This window comes from Manis pentadactyla, chromosome X (assembly GCF_030020395.1).
Source record: "Manis pentadactyla isolate mManPen7 chromosome X, mManPen7.hap1, whole genome shotgun sequence".
Classification (NCBI taxonomy): domain Eukaryota; kingdom Metazoa; phylum Chordata; class Mammalia; order Pholidota; family Manidae; genus Manis; species Manis pentadactyla.
This window is the reverse complement of record NC_080038.1, coordinates 59,448,310-59,467,197: the sequence shown is the minus strand read 5'-3', so window position 1 is coordinate 59,467,197 and position 18,888 is coordinate 59,448,310. Positions and strand designations below refer to the sequence as shown.

Here is an 18,888-nt window from a genome sequence, read left to right as displayed (position 1 = left end):
ACCCAAATGAATAGTCTAATATCACAATTATCAAAATTGGAAAAAGAAGAACAAATGAGGCCTAAAGTCAGCAGAAGGAGGCACATATTAAAGATCAGAGAAGAAATAAATAAAACAGAGAAAAATAAAACAATAGAAAAAATCAATGAAATCAAGAGCTGGTTCTTTGAGAAAATAAATAAAATAGATAAGCCTCTAGCCAGACTTATTCAGAGAAAAAGAGAATCAACACACATCAACAGAATCAGAAACAAGAAAGGAGACATCATGATGGACCCAACAGAAATACAAAGAATTATTAGAGACTACCATGGAAACCTATATGCTAAGAAGCTGGAAAACCTAGAAGAAATGGACAACTTCCTAGAAAAAATACAACCTTCCAAGTCTGTCCAAGGAAGAAACACAAAATCTAAACAGACCAATTACTAGCAAAGAAATTGAAGCAGTAATCAAAAAAACTACCCAAGAACAAACCCCTGGGCCAGATGGATTTACCACAGGATTTAATCAGACATACAGAGTAGACATAATACCCATTCCCCTTAAAGTTTTCCAAAAAGCAGAAGAGGAGGGAATACTCCCAAACTCATTCTATGAAGCCAACATAACCCTAATACCAAAACCAGCAAACACCCCACCAAAAAAGAAAATTGCAGACCACAATCCCTGATGAACGTAGATGCAAAAATGCTCAACAAAATATAAGCAAATCATATTCAAAAATACATCAAAAGGATTATACACCATGACCAAGTGGGATTCATCCGAAGGATGCAAGGATGGTACAACATTCGAAAATTCATCAACATCATCCACCACATAATAAAAGAAGGACAAAAACCACATGATCATCTGCATAGATGCTGAAAAAGAATTTGACAAAATTCAACATCCATTCATGATAAACATTCTCAACAAAATGGGTATAAGGGGCAAGTACCTCAACATAATAAAGGTCATAAATGATAAACCCACAGACAACATCATACTGAACAGTGAAAAGCTAAAAGCTTTTCCTCTGCCATCGGGAACAAGACAGGGATGCCTACTCTCTCCACTGTTATTCAACATAGTACTGGAGGTCCTAGCCATGGCAATTAGACAAAAAAAAAAAAAGAAATACAAGGAATCCAGATTGGTAAAGAAGAAGTCAAACTGTCACTATTTGCAGATGACATGATATTGTACATAAAAAACCCTAAAGACTCCACTCCAAAACTACTAGAACTGATATCAGAATACAGCAAAGTTGCAGGATACAAATTAACACACAGAAATCTCTGGCTTTCCTATACACTAACAATGAACTAATAGGAAGAGAAATCAGGAAAACAATTCCATTCACAATTGCATCAAAAAAGAATAAAATACTTAGGAATAAACCTTACCAAGGAAGTGAAAGACCTATACCCTGAAAATTATAAGACACTCTTAAGAGAAATTAAAGAAGACACTAACAAATGGAAACTCATCCCGTGCTCTTGGCTAGGAAGAATTAATATCATCAAAATGGCCATCCTGCCCAAAGCAATATACAGATTTGATGCAATCCCTATAAAATTCCCAACAACATTCTTCAATGAACTAGAACAAATAGTTCAAAAATTCATAGAGAATCACCAAAGACCCTGAATAGCCAAAGCAATCCTGAGAAGGAAAAATAAAGTGCAGAGGATCTCGCTCCCTAACTTCATGCTCTAATACAAAGCCACAGTATTCAAGACAGTTTGGTACTGGCACAAGAACAGAGCCACAGACCAGTGAAACAGAACAGAGACTCCAAACATTAACCCAAACATATATGGTCAATTAATATGCAATAAAGGAGCCATGGACATAAAATGGGGAAATGACAGTCTCTTCAACAGATGGTGCTGGCAAAACTGGACACCTACATGTAAGAGAATGAAACTGCATCATTGTCTAACCCCATACACAAAAGTAAATTAGAAATGGATAAAAGACTTGAATGTAAGTCATGAAACCATAAAACTCTTAGAAAAAAACATAGGCAGAAATCTCTTAGACATAAACATGAGTGACCTCTTCTTGAACATATCTCCCTGGGCAACGGAAACAAAAGCAAAAATGAATAAGTGGGACTATATGAAGCTGAAAAGCTTCTGTACAGCAAAGGGCACCATCAATAGTATGAAAAGGTACACTAGAGTATGGGAGAATATATTCATAAATGGTAGATCTGATAAAGGGTTATCATCCAAAATATATAAAAGCTCATGCACCTCAACAAACAAAAAGCAAATAATCCAATTAAAAAATGGGCAGAGGAGCTGAACAGACAATTCTCCAAAGAAGAAATTGAGATGGTCAACAGACACATGAAAAGATGCTCCATATCGCTTGTCATCAGAGAAATGCAAATTAAATCCACAATGAGATATCACCTCACACCTGTAAGGGTTGCCACCATCCAAAAGACAAACAACAACAAATGTTGGTGAGGTTGCAGAGAAAGGGGAAGCCTCCTACACTGCTGGTGGGAATGTAAATTAGTTCAACCATTGTGGAAAGCAGTATGGAGGTTCCTCAGAATGCTCAAAATAGAAATACCATTTGACCCAGGAATTCCACTTCTAGGAAATTACCCTAAGAATGTAGCAGCCCAGTTTGAAAAAGACAGATGCACTCCTATGTTTATCGCAGCACTATTTACAATAGCCAAGAAATGGAAGCAACCTAAGTGTCCATCAATAGATGAATGGATAAAGAAGATGTGGTACATATACACAATGGAATATTGTTCAGCCATAAGGAGAAAACATATCCTACCATTTGCAACAACATGGATGGAGCTAGAGGGTATTATGCTCAGTGAGATAAGCCAGGCGGAGAAAGACAAGTACCAAATGATTTCACTCATATGTGGAGTATAAGAACAAAGAAAAACTGAAGGGACTAAACAGCAGCAGAATCACAGAACCGAAGAATTGATTAATGGTTACCAAAGGGAAAGGGACTGGGCAGGAGAGGTGAGAAGGGAGGGATAAGAGCAGGAAAAAAGAAAGGGGGCCTTACGATTAGCATATATAATGTGTGGGGGTGCATAGGGAGGGATGTGCAACACAGAGAAGACAAGTAGTGAGTCTACAGCATGTTACTACGCTGATTAATAGTGACTGTAATGGGGTTTGTGGGGTGCGACTTAGTGAATGAGGGAGTCTAGTAACCATAATGTTCTTCATGTAATTATAGATTAATGATAATGAAATGAATAAAAAATCATGCAAATAAACAAAATGATCTGTGAACATGTCTATCTCATTTCATTGTTCTTCAACTGCTTGAAGCCCAAAGCTTTCAGCATAATAACCAAGTCCATTTTCAGTGAGGTTTCAGACTGCCTTCCCTATTTTCCAAGATCTGGCCATATGAAACTATTTGCTATCCCTCAAACCCACAATGAATTTCGTATGTTTCTGTGTCTTTACTAAAACCATACCCTTTTCCCTAAATGCCCTTTCCCTTCCATCTCATGTAACGTTTTCCCAGTAATTTCCTATCCATCCTTTAAGGTGAAGGTGTATTCTTCATCAGTATCTGTCTCCCGTTGTTTAACTTTTGAGGAAGAGATTATATCTTACTCACCTCTGCTCCTCCAAAATGACTACCATAGTGTTTGGCATATAGTTGGCATTCAGTAAATACTAGCTAAAGAGATAGATGAGTGAATGGATAAATATACAAGGACTAGTCAGTTGGCTGGTTGGAAGGATGGATGGACAGATAGAATGATGAATAAATGCTGTGAAATGTGGCTCCTAAAGAACCATGCCATGAATAATGTTTCAGCATTGGAATTACTCTCTGGCACTCAGGACACATGATCTAGAGGTAGCAATGCTGCACTGATCTTGAGTATGAACAATGATGAAAGAGCTGGCATCAAGACTGTCCTCAAGGCTTAAATTCTCAAGATGGCAGCATGAGTAGGGTGGTGGAAATCTCCTCCCAAAATCATATATATTTTGAAAATACAGCAAATACAACTATTCCTAAAAGAGTGACCAGAAGGTACAGTACACGAGCCAGGCTACATCTGCAAGAACCCAACATTTCTCGGAAAAGGGTAAGATCAAAGCCATGACCCAGCAGGACCCAAGCACTACCCCCAGCCCAGCTCACTGGAGATGTTAAATAACAGCCCTAGTAGTCTGCCCTGAGAGCATAGACACACATTGCATGGTGCTCTGGATATTAGAGGAGCAGTAAAGCAAAATCCGAGACTAAGACTGCAAACAGGTTCCCAAAGCCGGCTGTTCTGGGACAAAAGAAAAGCAGGCACTTTAAAAGTCTTAAATGGACAAGGGTTTAACAGGTGGCCAAAGTCGTCCTGGCTCACTCAGCCCAGCAGACTGGGAACTTTAAGGAATTTCAGGCCCCCTAAACCCCTGGGTAGCAACGCAGCCTTGAAGCCCCTCATGGCAATAAGCAGCCTGCTGTTCCTTCCCCACTGCCGGCACTGCAAAGAAACTGGCTGACCCACCATTGCTGCAGAACAGCTGGGGAATAGCCATGCCTATAGCAAGAACACAGCTTAATATAGAGGCTTTTACCTGCACATGACTAACTGGCCCAGACACAGAGGCTGCTCGCTGTGCAGTTGACCAGCAGAGACAGCGGAGATGGGTGCAGAGTCCAGGAGGCACAGAGGGGCTTTGTTCTCATGGCAGAACACACGCCACTGGCCTGTGACCCCTGCCAATGCCCTAGGCCATCCTGAGGACTGACCTACACATGGCAACTCAAGGGATTAACCCAGAGGCTGCTCACTGCATGGGGTTGACTGGCACAGACAGCGGAGATGGTCACGGAGACCAGGAGGCACAAAGGAGCTTTGCTGTTGTGGCAGAACATGTGCTGCTGGCCTGTGACCCCACCATTGCCCTAGGCCATCTTGAATGTCACCCCACCCATGGCAGCTTAGGGGATTAACCCAGAGGCTGATCCCTGTGTGCAGTTAACTGGCACAGACAGCAGACACAGGGAAGGTGACCGGCAAGATGGAAGGGACTTTGTTCTCACAGCTGACACATGTGCCACTCACTGGCAACCAACCCCATCACCATGAAAAGGCAGAAGAAGCTTGTTCAGTCCAAAATCCTTCAAACACCACAGAGAGGGCATGGTGAGACTGAAATCACCAATCTTCTTGAAAAATAATTCAAAATAAAAGTCAAAAGCATGCTGATGGAGCTACAGAGAAATATTCAAGAGGTAAGGGTTGAATTTCGGAGGGAGATAACAAAAATGAAACAAACAATGGAAGGATTTAAGAGCAGATTGGATGAGGTGGAAGAGACTGTTAAAGGAATACAAATTAGAGAACCAGAATACAGAGAAGCTGAGGCACAGAGAGATAAAAGGATCTCTAGAAATTAAAGAATATTAAGAGAACTGTGTGACCAATCCAAATGGAACAGTATTCACATTTTAGGGGTATGAGAAGAAGAAGAGAGAGAAAAAGGGATAGAAAGTGTCTCTGAAGAAACAATTGCTGAAAACGTCCCTAAACTGGGGAAGGAAATAGTCTCTCAGACCATGGAAGCCCACAGATTTCCCAACACAAGGGACCCAAGGAGGACAATACCAAGATGTATAATAAATAAAATAGCAAAGATCAAAGACAAGGGCAGGGTATTAAAAGTAGCCAGAGAGAGAAAAAAGATCACCTACAAAGGAAAACCCATCAGGCTTATCATCAGATTTCTCAGCAGAAACCTTAAAGGACAGAAGGGAATGGCATGATATATTTAATGCAATGAAACACAAGGGCCTCAAACCAAGAATAATGTATCCAGCAAGATTATCATTTAAAATTGAAGGAGTGATTAAATAATTCCCAGATAAGCAAAAGTTGAGGAAATTTACCTCTCACAAACCATCTCTACATTGTATTTTGAATGGACTTCTCTGGATGGAAGTATGCCTAAGGCTAAATTTCTGTCACTAAACAAAATAAAAACACAGGTAAGAAAGTAGATCAACCAAATACTAACAAAATGTAAAATAAAATCAGCTATCCACAAAGTCAGAAAAGAGAAACACAAATAGTACAGAATAAAACACCTAACATATAAGGAGTGGAAGAGGAAGCAAAAGAAGGGAGAGAAAAAAAGAATCATCAGACTGTGTTTACAATAGCATAGTAACTGAGTTAAGTTAGACAGTTAGAGAATAAAGAGGCTGCCCCTGAACCTTTGGTAACAATGAATCCAAAGCCTGCGATGGCAATAAGTACATATCTATCTATAATGACCCTAAATGTAAATGGACTGAATGCACCAATCAAAAGACAGAGTAATAGAATGGGCAAAAAAACAAGACCCATCTCTGTGTTGCCTACAAGAGACTCATTTCAAACCCAAAGACATACACAGACTAAAAGTGAAGAGATGGAAAAAGATATTTCATGCAAACAATAGGGAGAAAAAAAGCAGGTGCTGCAGTACCTGTATCAGACAAAATAGACTTCAACACAAAGAAAGTCAAAAGAGACAAAGAAGAACATTACATAATGATAAAGGGGTCAGTCCAACAAGAGGATATAAACATTATAAATATCTATGCACCCAACACAGCAGCACCGATATATGTGAAACAAATACTAACAGAATTAAAGAAGGAAATAAAATGCAATGCATTCATTTTAGGAGATTTCAACACACAACTTACTCCAAAGGACAGATCAACCAGAAAGAAAATAAGTAAGGACACAGAGGCACTGAACAACTATTAGAACAGATGGACCTAACAGATATTTGCAGGAGTCTACACCCAAAAGCAGCAGGATACATATTCTTCTCAAGTGCACATGGAATATTTTCCAGAATAAACCATATACTAGGCCACAAAATCAGCCTCAATAAATTAAAAAAGGTTGAAATTGTATTAACCAACTTCTTAGACCACAAAGGTATAAAACTAGAAATAAATTATACCAAGAAAACAAAAAGGCTCACAAACACATGGAGGATTAACAACATGCTCCTCAATAATCAATGGATCAATGACCAAATTAAAACAGAGATCAAGCAATATATGGAGACAAATGACAACAACAGCACAATGCCCCAACTTCTGTGGGATGGAGCAAAGACAGTTCTAGAGGAAAATGCATAGAAATCCAGGCCTATTTAAAGAAGGAAGAACCAACCCAAATGAATAGTCTATATTCACAATTATTGAAACTGGAAAAAAAAGAACAAATGAGTTCCAAAGTCAGTAGAAGAAGGGAAATGATAAAGATCAGAGAAGAAATAAATAAAATTGAGAAGAATAAAACAATAAAAAAATAATGTTGAATGAAAGAATATTAAGAGGATTGTGTGACCAATCCAAACAGAACAATATACACATTATAGGGATACCAGAAGAAGAAGAGAGAGAAAAGGGGATAGAAAGTGTCTTTGAAGAAAAAATTGCTATAAACTTCCCCAAACTGGGGGAGGAAATAGTCGCTCATACCACGGAAGCACACAGAAATCCCTATAGAAGGGACCCAAGGAGGACAACACCAAGATACATAATAATTAAAATGGCAAAGATCAAGGACAAGGACAGAGTATTAAAGGCAGCCAGAGAGAGAAAAAAGGTCACCTACAAAGGAAAATTCATCAGGCTATTATCAGACTTCTCAACAGAAACCTTACAGGCCAGAAGAGAACGGCATGATATATTTAATGCAATGAAACACAAGGGCCTTGAACCAAGAATACTGTATCCAGCACGATTATCATTTAAATATGAAGGAGGGATTAAAGAATTCCCAGAAAAGCAAAAGTTGAGGGAATTTGCCTCCCAAAAATCACCTCTACAGGGTATTTTAGAGGGACTGCTCTAGATGGAAGCACTTGTAAGGCTAAATAGATGTCACTAGAGAAAACAAAATCACAGCAAAGAAAGCAGACCAACCAAATACTAACTAAAGGCAAAAATAAAATCAACTACCCACAAAAGCAGTCAAAGGAAACACAAAAGAGCACAAAATAAAACATCTAACATATAAAGAGCCTCAGTAAATTCAAAATTGAAATTCTACCAACCAACTTCTCAGATCACAAAGGTATAAAACTAGAAATAAATTGTACAAAGAAAGCAAAAAGGCTCACAGAAACATGGAGGCTTAACAACATGCTCCTCAATAATCAGTGGATCACTGACCAAATTAAAATAGAGATCAAGCAATATATGAAAAAAAGACAACAACAACACAAAGCCTTCTGTGGGATGCAGCAAAAGCAGTTTTCAGAGGAAAGTATATAGCAATCCAGGCATATTTAAAGAAGGAAGAACAATCCCAAATTAATAGTCTAAAGTCACAATTATTGGAATTGGAAAAAGAAGAACAAATGCGGCCTAAAGTCAGCAGCAGGAGGGACATAATAAAGGTGAGAGAATAAATAAATAAAATTTAGAAGAATAAAACAATAGAAAAAATCAATGAAACTGAGAGCTGGTTCTTTGTGAAAATAAACAAAATAGGTAAGCATCTAGCCAGACTTATTAATAGGAAAAGAGAATCAACACACATCAACAGAATCAGAAACGAGAAAGGATAAATCAAGACGGACCCGACAGAAAAACAAAGAATTATTAGAGAATACTATGAAAACCTATACACTAACAAGCTGGAAAACCTAGAGGAAATGGAAAACTTTCTAGAAAAATACATCCTCCCAAGACTGACCAAGGAAGAAACAGAAAATCTAAACAGATCAATTACCAGCAACTAAACTGAAGAGGTAATCAAAAAACTACCCAAGAGCAAAATCAACATCGACAAAATTCAACATCCATTCATGATAAACACTCTCAACAAAATGGGTATAGAGGGCAAGTACCTCAACATAATAAAGGCCATATATGATAAACCCACAGCCAACATCATACTGAAGAGCGATAAGCTGAAAGCTTCTCCTCTAAGATCGGGAACAAGACAGGGATGCCCACTCTCCCCACTGTTATTCAACATAGTACTGGAGGTCCTAGCCACAGCTATCAGACAAAACAAAGAAATACAAGGAATCCAGATTGGTAAGGAAGAAGTCAAACTGTCACTATTTGCAGATGACATGATATTGCATGTAAAAAACCCTAAAGACTCCACTCTAAAACTAGTAGAATTAATATTGGAATTCAGCAAAGTTGCAGGATACAAAATTAATACACAGAAATCTGTGGCTTTCCTGTACACTAACAATGAACTAATAGAAAGACAAATCAGGAAAACAGTTCCATTCACAATTGCATCAAAAAGAATAAAATACCTAGGAATAAACCTAACTAAGGAAGTGAAAGACCTATGCCGAAAACTACAAGACACTCTTAAGAGAAACTAAAGAGGACACTAACAAATGGAAACTCAACCCATGCTCTTGTACAGAATAATTAGTATCTTCAAAATTTCCATCCTGCCCAAAGCAAGCTATAGATTAAATGCAATCCCTATCAAATTCCCAACAGCATTCTCCAACGAACTGGAACAAATAGTTCAAAAATTCATACGGGACCACCAAAGACCCGAATAGCCAAAGGAATCCTAAGAATGAAGAATATAATGGGTGGAGATCTCGCTCCCAAACTTCAAGCTCTACTACAAAGCCACAGTAATCAAGACAATTTGGTACTGGCACAAGAAGAGACCTACAGACCAGTGGAACAGAACAGAGATTCCAGACAATAAACCAAACATATATGGTTAATTAATATACAATAAAGGAGCCATGAACATACAATGGGGAAATGACAGCCTCTTCAACAGTTGTTGGCAAAACTGGACAGTTACATGTAAGACAATGAAACTGCATCATTGTCTAACTCCATACACAAAAGTAAATTTGAAATGGATCAAAGACCTGAATGTAAGTCATGAAACCATAAACGTCTTAGAAGAAAATATAGGCAAAACTCTCTTGAATATAAACATGAGCAACTTCTTCATGAATGTATCTCCCTGGGCAAGGGAAGCAAAAGCAAAAACGAACAAGTGGGACTATATCAAACTAAAAAGCAGCAAAGGACACCATTAGCAGAACAAAAAGGCATCCTACAGTATGGGAGAATATATTCATAAATGACATATCCGATAAGGGGTTGACATCCAAAATATACAAAGAGCTCATGCACCTCAACAAACAAAAAGCAAATAATCCAATTAAAAAATGGTTGGAGTATGTGAACAGACTCTTCTCCAATGAAGAAATTCAGATGGCCAACAGGCATGTGAATAGATGCTCCACATCACTAATCATCAGAGAAATGCAAATTAAAATCACAATGAGATATCACCTCACACCAGTTAGGATGGCCACCATCCAAAAGACAAACAACAACAAATGTTGATGAGGATGTGAAGAAAGGGGAACCCTCCTACACTGTTGGTAGGAATGTAAATTAGTTCAACCATTGTGGAAAGCAGTATGGAGGTTCCTCAAAAAGCTCAAAATACAAATACCATTTGACCCAGGAATTCCACTCCTAGGAATTTACCCTAAGAATGCAGCATCCCAGTTTCAAAAAGACAGATGCACCCCTATGTTTATCTCAGCACTATTTACAGTAGCCAAGAAATGGAGGCATCCTAAGTGTCCATCAGTAAATGAATGGATAAAGAAGATGTGGTACATATACACAATGGGATATTATTCAGCCATAAGAAGTAAACAGATCTTACCATTTGCACCAACATGGATGGAGCTAGAGGGTATTATGCTCAGTAAAATAAGCCAGGTGGAGAAAGACAAGTACCAAAGGATTTCACTCATCCTTGGAGTATAAGCATAAAGGAAAAACTGAAGGAACAAAACAGCAGCAGAATCACAGAACCCAAGAATGGACTAACATTTACCAAAGGGAAAGGCACTGGAAAGGTGGGTGTGCAGGGAGGGATAAGGGGAATAAGGGAACAATTAGCACATATAAATTAAGGAGCCACAGGGAAAGGAGTATAGCACAGAGAAGACAAATAGTGACTCTATAGCATCTTACTACACTGATGGACAGTGACTGTGATGGGGTATGTGGTGGGGACTTGATATGGGGACCACCATATTGGTCATGTAATTGTATATGAATGATACCAAAATTAAAAAAACAGACAAAATTATTGAAAGAGCAAAATCATTATTAGCTACCATCATTAAATCACAGTCCAGTCATGATCATCAGTAAAGAATGAGCTTAGAATTAAACAGTGTTTTTCATCAGAGGAAATCACACTTCATAATCATCTCATTTCTCAACACAGCTAATATCCATTTTTATGTTTATTATTATTTTTTATATATTAGGATAATTCAGAGCTTTAAAATGTAAGGTAAATGTTAATGAAGCTAGTAAAATTAAATTAATATCTAAAAATTTTTTATTCCACATTTTCACCTTCAGATAAATAATAATTCTTTTGTCTACATCATAAGGAATTTGACTATGTTTAACTTGTAAGACTTATTATTGAAATTGTCATTATTATAAACTAGAAGAAAAAACATTTATGCAATTCTGTATTGTTTGTACTTCTGAAAAATGTTTATTGGAGAAGAATGGTCTTAACTTGAAACAAGAGAAAATTCAGGGCTAAAATCTTTGTGAATGTCATTCACTGGTTAGCTTTAAAACTTGCAGTCTCTTCATCAAACTTTTACTAGCAGAGAGAGAGATCCTATTTTTTTAGGTTGCTTAGGGTGGATCCAGATATCTGTGGCTTAAAGCTTATTCTACTTTGGAAGTTTTCTTTAAGAAAAGGAATTCTGTTTGCTATTTCCTCTTGAACCACCAGATTTTGTCAGGACTAGGCATGTCACGAACACAAAGTGATCCTGTGTGATGAGATTTATTAAATGTGCAAATCTGTACTATACTCACTGTTCATAAGAAAAATGGCTTCCAAGGATGCCCACATCCTAACCCCCATAATCTGTGAGTGTATCACTTCAAATGTGGTTGAAGTGCAGACATTGGGAGATTACCCTGCATTATCAGGCACAAACTAAGCTCATGGGCCCTGAAATCAGAGAATCTTCCCTAACTCAGTTCAGAGAGAGTGGGAGACATAAAAATGGAAGAATGTCTGGAAAGATGCAGTGTTGCTGGCTTTGAAGATGGAGGAATGGGGCCACAAGCCAAGGCATGCGGGTGGTCTCCAGAAGCCAGAAAAGACAGAACATATTCTCTTCTAGAGCCTCGAGAAGGAAATGGGACCTTGCTAACACCTTGACTTTAGCCCAGTGAGACTGCTAGAGGACTTTTAACCTATAAAAGTGTAAGATAATACATTTGTGTTGTTTTAAGCCTTTGAATTCGTGGCCATTTGTTATAACGGCAACAGAAAGCAAACACATCTTACAAAAAGAAAAAAAAAGACTGTCCTCAATACTGGAAACCGCAAGAATGCTCAAAGTGTCCAAGATGATATCAGACCACAGCTTGGGGCTCCCTGAGCCAAGCTCTCAAATAGAGAATCATGGAGGTTGTTAAAACTTTCAGATTAATAGTTTTGAGTCTCAGATGTGGAATTTGGTCTCTTAATAGGAAAGAGACTTCTCAAATATGCTAGAGTAACCTCTGAAGAATACGCTGTATACCTCAGTTTCTCACATGCTCTGGGTTTCATTCATGTTTTGTCTCCTCTTCTGGATTTTGGCTACTACTTGAAATCCCTGAGAGGCCTACCAACTTCCATGGTCCAATCAGCAGAAGCCAATACCATTTATTAAAAGCTGAGAACTCAAGAGTTGCAAAATACAAAAGAAATAATGTTTGGGGAAGAATAGGAGGGAAAGTGAGAAGGAGAGAATTGTCAAGAAGATGGTAAGGGCCATTCTTTCTTTCTCATTACATCTTGGAAACTGAGAGTATCCTTGGGAAGTGCAGAGAAAAGCGAGAGATGGTTGTGCATGTGCATTTATTCTAATTATGGGCTGTGAAAAAGCCACAGCTAATTCACCAGAGGGAAGGTATTTTTCTGGACAGTTATATTCATAAGTATTTTCTTAAATGAAAAGTAGGCAAAGGGTTTAAATTATTGAAGCAACTAGCAATATGTGGTTTTTTCAAAAATAGACCACAATACAAAGAAAAGACTGCGCTTGTTATGGATGGACAGTTGAAAGCATGGAGGTAGCCTTTAAGGGAGCTATCCTGAGAATCCAACCACATACAGAATCCTCTCAGAAACACCAGAGGCTGCTAAGAAAAGAAACAATCGGTAGGTAGGCTTAGAAGCAGGAAGAAAAAGGCGATACGTTTTAAGTACTTCTGAGTTAAGGAGATCCCATCACCAAGGAGTAGATGGAACACTACAAAGAAAGCTGGATTAGAGTTCTTGAGGCCTCAAGACCAAGCAGCCATCAGTTACAGACTGCCAGTGTCTTTTAAATACAAAAGACTGTCATTTTCTCCTCTACTCCTTCAATAATCTACCGATCCACTCTATTTTTAGACATGTAATATATTTAGGTGTAACTTAAAGTAGTGATAAGGGGCTGATAAATTTACAACCCTTTCTCTGTGATTTTAGACATAGAATCACAAAATGGTAGTACCAGAAAGGTCCTTAGTAAAGCACATTATCCCAGGTTTTTTTAAAGGGAAAATGAGCCTCAGAGTGGGGAAGGGATTTTCCCAAGGCCATGTTCCTAGGTGCCATTTTAGACTACATGAGTGATGGGAAGAATAAAATAAAATTATATGAATTCTCCTTCAAGGTAACCAAGATGTCTGTTCTAAACCACAATCTTATGAAAAGGGAAGTCTTTTGCTAAAGTATTCAGAAGGACTACTCTATATTGATGTTTTCTTTTTTTCCCATGGTTTGAGTAGAAGGGTAGTGTACACTGAATTTGTGAGTTAACAGTAAACTTGGGAAGGGTTTGCAGCAGGGAAGTAGGGAATGTGGAGATAGGTTTCACAAAATGGAAAGGTTTTTTTTTTGAATGATAGTATCTAAGGTAAACACTTGGGATTTTACTGACATGGTACTTGAACATAATATATAATCCCCTTAACTACTAGAATTAGCTTTTAAAGAGGATCTTGATGGTACTTTTGCCTTGAGGTGATCAAGAGTGATTTCTGGTGATGCTCTGCTTTGTGGAGCTGTTATTTATTATAGGGCATGCTAAGTAACTTAAGGTAAAAGCCAACTGGGAAATGCTGTGGACAGTTTACCAGTTAAATCACTAGTGACCTCACTGTCATAAAAAGCCTTCACAATTGTCTAGTCTTTTGTCATTTACCAAGGATGTTCACATTCAACATGTCATTTGGTCTCAATTATAGTTCCATGAGAGTGGTATCTCTAAATTATAGATGAAGAAATTGAAGCTTAGATAGGGTACAGTAAATAATGAAACAGGGCCCTTAACCTAGGTCAGCCTGATTCCAAAGGCAAGGCCATTTACAGGACATCAAGAATCCTTGTATCTTGTGGACATTTCTTGAAGTTTGCCAGCCTGAGCTCTATTGCCCAGCATGGTGCCTCAGTAAAATTCATAGAAATGGAACTGAAATGAAAGCTAGCCATAGCAGTTCTTGTGTTGGTCAAGACCATTCAAATTGGAGCACTCTATCAAATAAGTCAATTCAAAACTTACTGTACCATTCTCTAAGAAACTGATTTACAGGTTTATTACTGATTGCTGTCTGGGGTAGTGATATTATCTGTTATAAACAGACTCCTTCTCAAACAGGGTTCACTGCAATCATGTCACAGATTACTTTATACTAGATGATGTTGGCTGAGACATTAAACTTATTTTAAGGTTTGGAACCAAATGTTATGAGAACTTTTGTTACCATTAAACTTAACCTGTGTCTAAGTGGGCTTGCAGTTCATATCAGCAGATGGAAAACCAAGTAATTTTCTACCTGGAAGCCCCCATCTCTTACACATAATAATTCACAGAGGGCTGAAAATTGAGAGTTGAGTGAATCAGAACCCTCACCATGGGGTCGCAACATTCATATGGAGAAAAGCCCTCTTGTCAATCCCTTTGTCACTTTTCCTGGCTTTCCTTCTGTATTCCTCCACTCCACTTCTACTTTGTCCTTTCTACTGTACACCACAATTATAGGATTGCTCTGGAGTTAGCCAAGCGAACAAGAACAAGGTTGTTTTTTCTCAGATAGCTGAGTCTCATTCGCTGTGGCTGCCTGGAAAATCACTCACAGAACATCTGCCTTGTGATATCTGAGAGTACTAGACACTACTTGAGATGTTTCTGTAGAAACTGTCTCAAATTGAGCCTGGGTCAATTCATTTGCAGTACTTTAGTCTGTTTAAAGATATTACTGGCCTGTGAGGAGGGGAACATACAGTTATGCACATGAAAACCTGCACATGGTTAGAAAACAAGTTGGTTCTGTAAATATGCACATAGGCAAACAAGGTATTGAGCACTTCACAGAAAGCAAGAGATGGACAAGTGCTCTAAATTAGCCTTGCATGGAGGAGGGGAAAGGGCAGGATTCTAGGCAGTTGGGTTTTCCAGGCTGATAATGAGTAATCAGGTGTGATTTCAGTTGCAGGCATTTAAAAATATGCTTGCCTTTCTTCAAGTTCTATTTCCAAATCAAAGTACACTAATGAGCTTGCTTTTCTCATGAAAGGTGCATGTTTTTGGAAGCAGCAGGGAGGACCCTGGTACTGATCAGATGTAAAAATGAAGAAATGGAGAATTTGTAAGGGGAAAATGCAATTGTCAGCCAAGCCTTTCTGGAATGGTGACAGCGCTCATGATAGACAGACCAGGGGACAGAGAGGCTTATGATGGGAGGTCACCCTTGAAAGAGCTGTATCTTCTGTCAAGCTACTGTGCTATTGAAAAAAACACTTTTGGAAATGATCAACAGATTTGCAAAGAAAAGGAAATGATTAAAGCCCTGTTCATCCCTGGGAAATGTGGAAATAGGAAATTGGCTTTTCTTGGCAGCCTAGTCATAGGCTCCAAAGAGCAGCAGCTTCTCATTCAGGTGGCCAGCCCTACAACATAGACAGCAGTTAACCAAGGCATATTCCTGGTTTTTCAGGGCCAGCCTGTGCCTGGGTCATCCTGCACCTGTGACTGTTCTGGATTTCTTAGTTTCTCTCATCCTAGTCTCCATTAAACAACATAAGTCCAGTACCATTATGTCTCCTGAGGAACCCTTCATCATGTCCACTCTCACTAACCCTCTGATGGGGCCTGATCCCTGCTTCACACCTCCTGCTCCTATGCTGGGACCCAGAGTGGGGTGTGGCATGGTTAAGAATAAAGAAAGGCACAAGCTGGCTGATGGCCACTTCAGATATGAAGGGGTCAGCCTGTATCTATAGCATGGCGGGCTACCTTGGAAGCATCAAAGAGGAAAATCTGGTTTAAAGAGAAAATAATAGAATGAGGGAGGGAAAGGGAGAAGAAGGAAGAACAAAAGTATCATACCTCCCAGTGTCATCCCTGCTTCATAGCACTTCCTCAAGCGACAAGATGGACAATTTTTCCTTCGGAATTTATCGATGGTGCAATCATTTCTGCTGGCACATAGGTACTTCTGTTTCCCTGGGAGAACAAATATAAGAGTAGACAGCCCTGTTAATGTGTTTCCAGAATCTCTTTCTTTGAGTATTTCTACACAGAGAGGGCATAAAGATATATCCTGACAGATGAGAGAAGTGGACAGAGAATGGCCCCAAATAATTTGATCACACAGAATCTATTAAACTGGGATTAATTTGTTGCTATATTGTTTGGTTTTCAAAAGGCTGAACCATTCAGTCCTGCTGATACCTCCTTTATTAGGATTACTCACTGATTTTTAATATAAGATGCTCTGCTTTTACTAAAAGCCAAGAATGCTCATGAGAAAATGATCAGTGGCAGAAATTTCCACTCCTTAGCATGGCACAGCAGAAACTTGGGTTCAGGCAACGTTTCCTCCTCCTGACTCCTATAATCATGCATAGCATCATATTCAAGCTAGTAAGATGCTCACTTTTCATAATACAAATACAAGTAAAACCTTTATAAAAGAGAACTCCATGGGATTTCTAATTGTTTTTAAGTTGCTATCAGAACCTCAATCCTGTAGGTAATAAAAATCAAGCTCATTCTCTGAAATGAATCATAGCAAGTGAAAGGAAGTCTTCTTTTATACAAAAAGATGGAAAAATAACTTATGTCATACCTGCCTGGCATTGTCACAGATACACAGAAACATATACACATCAATACACACATGTGCACACTTAAACCCAGAGATCCTCAAGATCACAACTGCTCAAGTAAAGACATGGAGGTCCACCCCAAAACACTATTTTACTTAATACTTTTACCCCTTGCTCCTAGAATAGGCTTGGCACACAGGAGGTCCTCAGTGAACACTGAATGAATGAATACATAAGAGGAACAGAGGGATCCACAGGCACACACAGTCACCATCAGAAATAGACAGAGATATATTCCCTACTGCTCTGAAACATGAAGAATTTCTCATGCTCTTGGCCCCACCCAAGCCTGATCTTTTTGCATCCCTTCATTCTATCCCTTTCTTTCTCCAAGTCCCTGGTGTTTTTTCTCTCATTTACTGCTGTGTGCTATGGTTTATGGGATAGACTGGGATTTTAGGAAGGTTTCTTTTGGCAGAAGAGGAATGTTTGAGGTAGAAAAAAGGAAGAAAAATGGAAGAGCAATCACTATTTGATAGCAGGAAAAAAGCATGTCAATTTAGCTACAGCTTAGCTTTTCTCTCTTCAGCTGAAAATATACAGATCAGGCACAGAAAACACATCTATTATAGTATGTTATTTTATATAGGAGACCCGGTAGTAACCAGGTCTCTTCCTCTTTCCATGTCAAAGGACCCAAAATGCTGGGCTTGAAGAAACTGGTAAAAGTCACCCCAGTATAACCCTTTCATTCCAAGGATGAATTCTGGGAAGGTGACTTGCATAAAGAACACTGGAGGCCTCTGAAGAAGACTACCATTTAATAGGCACCTACCATGGACCAGGCCTGTGTTAGGGGGTTTACATATGCTATTTAAATGACTGCAGTGCTTTGGGGTAAGTACTATTGACATTTTCACTTAACATATGAGAAAACTAAGACCTCTAGGCCAGTACTTTTCTACCATACCCAAGGATTTTATTTGTGTGAACAGAACACATAATTTGCTAATAGTTTTTCCACTACAAACTGAGGACTGTAGTAAGTGCACAGAAAGGAGGGTGCCATTCAGTCACTGGGTGTCAACTCCTAGAAGGCAAGGCCCTGGATCTAATTCCAATGGGTTCATTTCCAGTGCTAATAGGCATTCTAGAAAGGGGACACCCCCATAATATTGGTGCTGCTGCAATCCTCAAAACTAGTTTGTCACTTTGATTAGTAAAACAAGTTCAAGTTAGAAGTACTTGACTTTGAGAAATATCTTCTTCCACAGGAAAATACTAGCTCTTGGACCCCCACTTACCAAGGAATGGTTGCATAGGCAGTAGAATAGGGCTCTCAGAGGAGTTCTAGATTTCACTTCTGAGAGAGGATCACCCTGTGAATGAGGGAGATTACAGTGGAAAAGTATGAAAATTGTTTTTTTCAATTTGGAACTCAGATCACTTCCCTAGCTGTAGTTTATACTTTGTCCCAGAGTGTTTCTTGGCCTAAAACAAGGTGAACTAAAACACAAGTATCCTTCACAATTTACCTAGGAATAGGTGAAAGCTCGGTATAACCAATGTTTTTGCATATTAATTTAATATTTACTGAGTTATCTAGTTTGGGCCAGGCTGTACTAGATATTGAGGTTACAGAGGAAATCCCTGCTGAACAAAAATGTTCAGGTCCCAGGTGACAGAGGAAGTATGGAGATGGAAGTCACAAAATTTGAATCCTT

At 38.7% G+C, this 18,888-nt stretch overlaps 1 protein-coding gene across 1 annotated transcript in view; it reads right to left on the bottom strand.

The window, feature by feature from the left end:
* AR (androgen receptor) overlaps positions 1 to 18,888 on the bottom strand; it is a 278,626-nt gene that overhangs the window by 36,482 nt on the left and 223,256 nt on the right. The window contains exon 3 of the mRNA XM_057496084.1: positions 16,443 to 16,559. Coding sequence (XP_057352067.1) covers positions 16,443 to 16,559 — 117 coding nt within the window. The remainder of the gene's footprint in view (positions 1 to 16,442; positions 16,560 to 18,888) is intronic.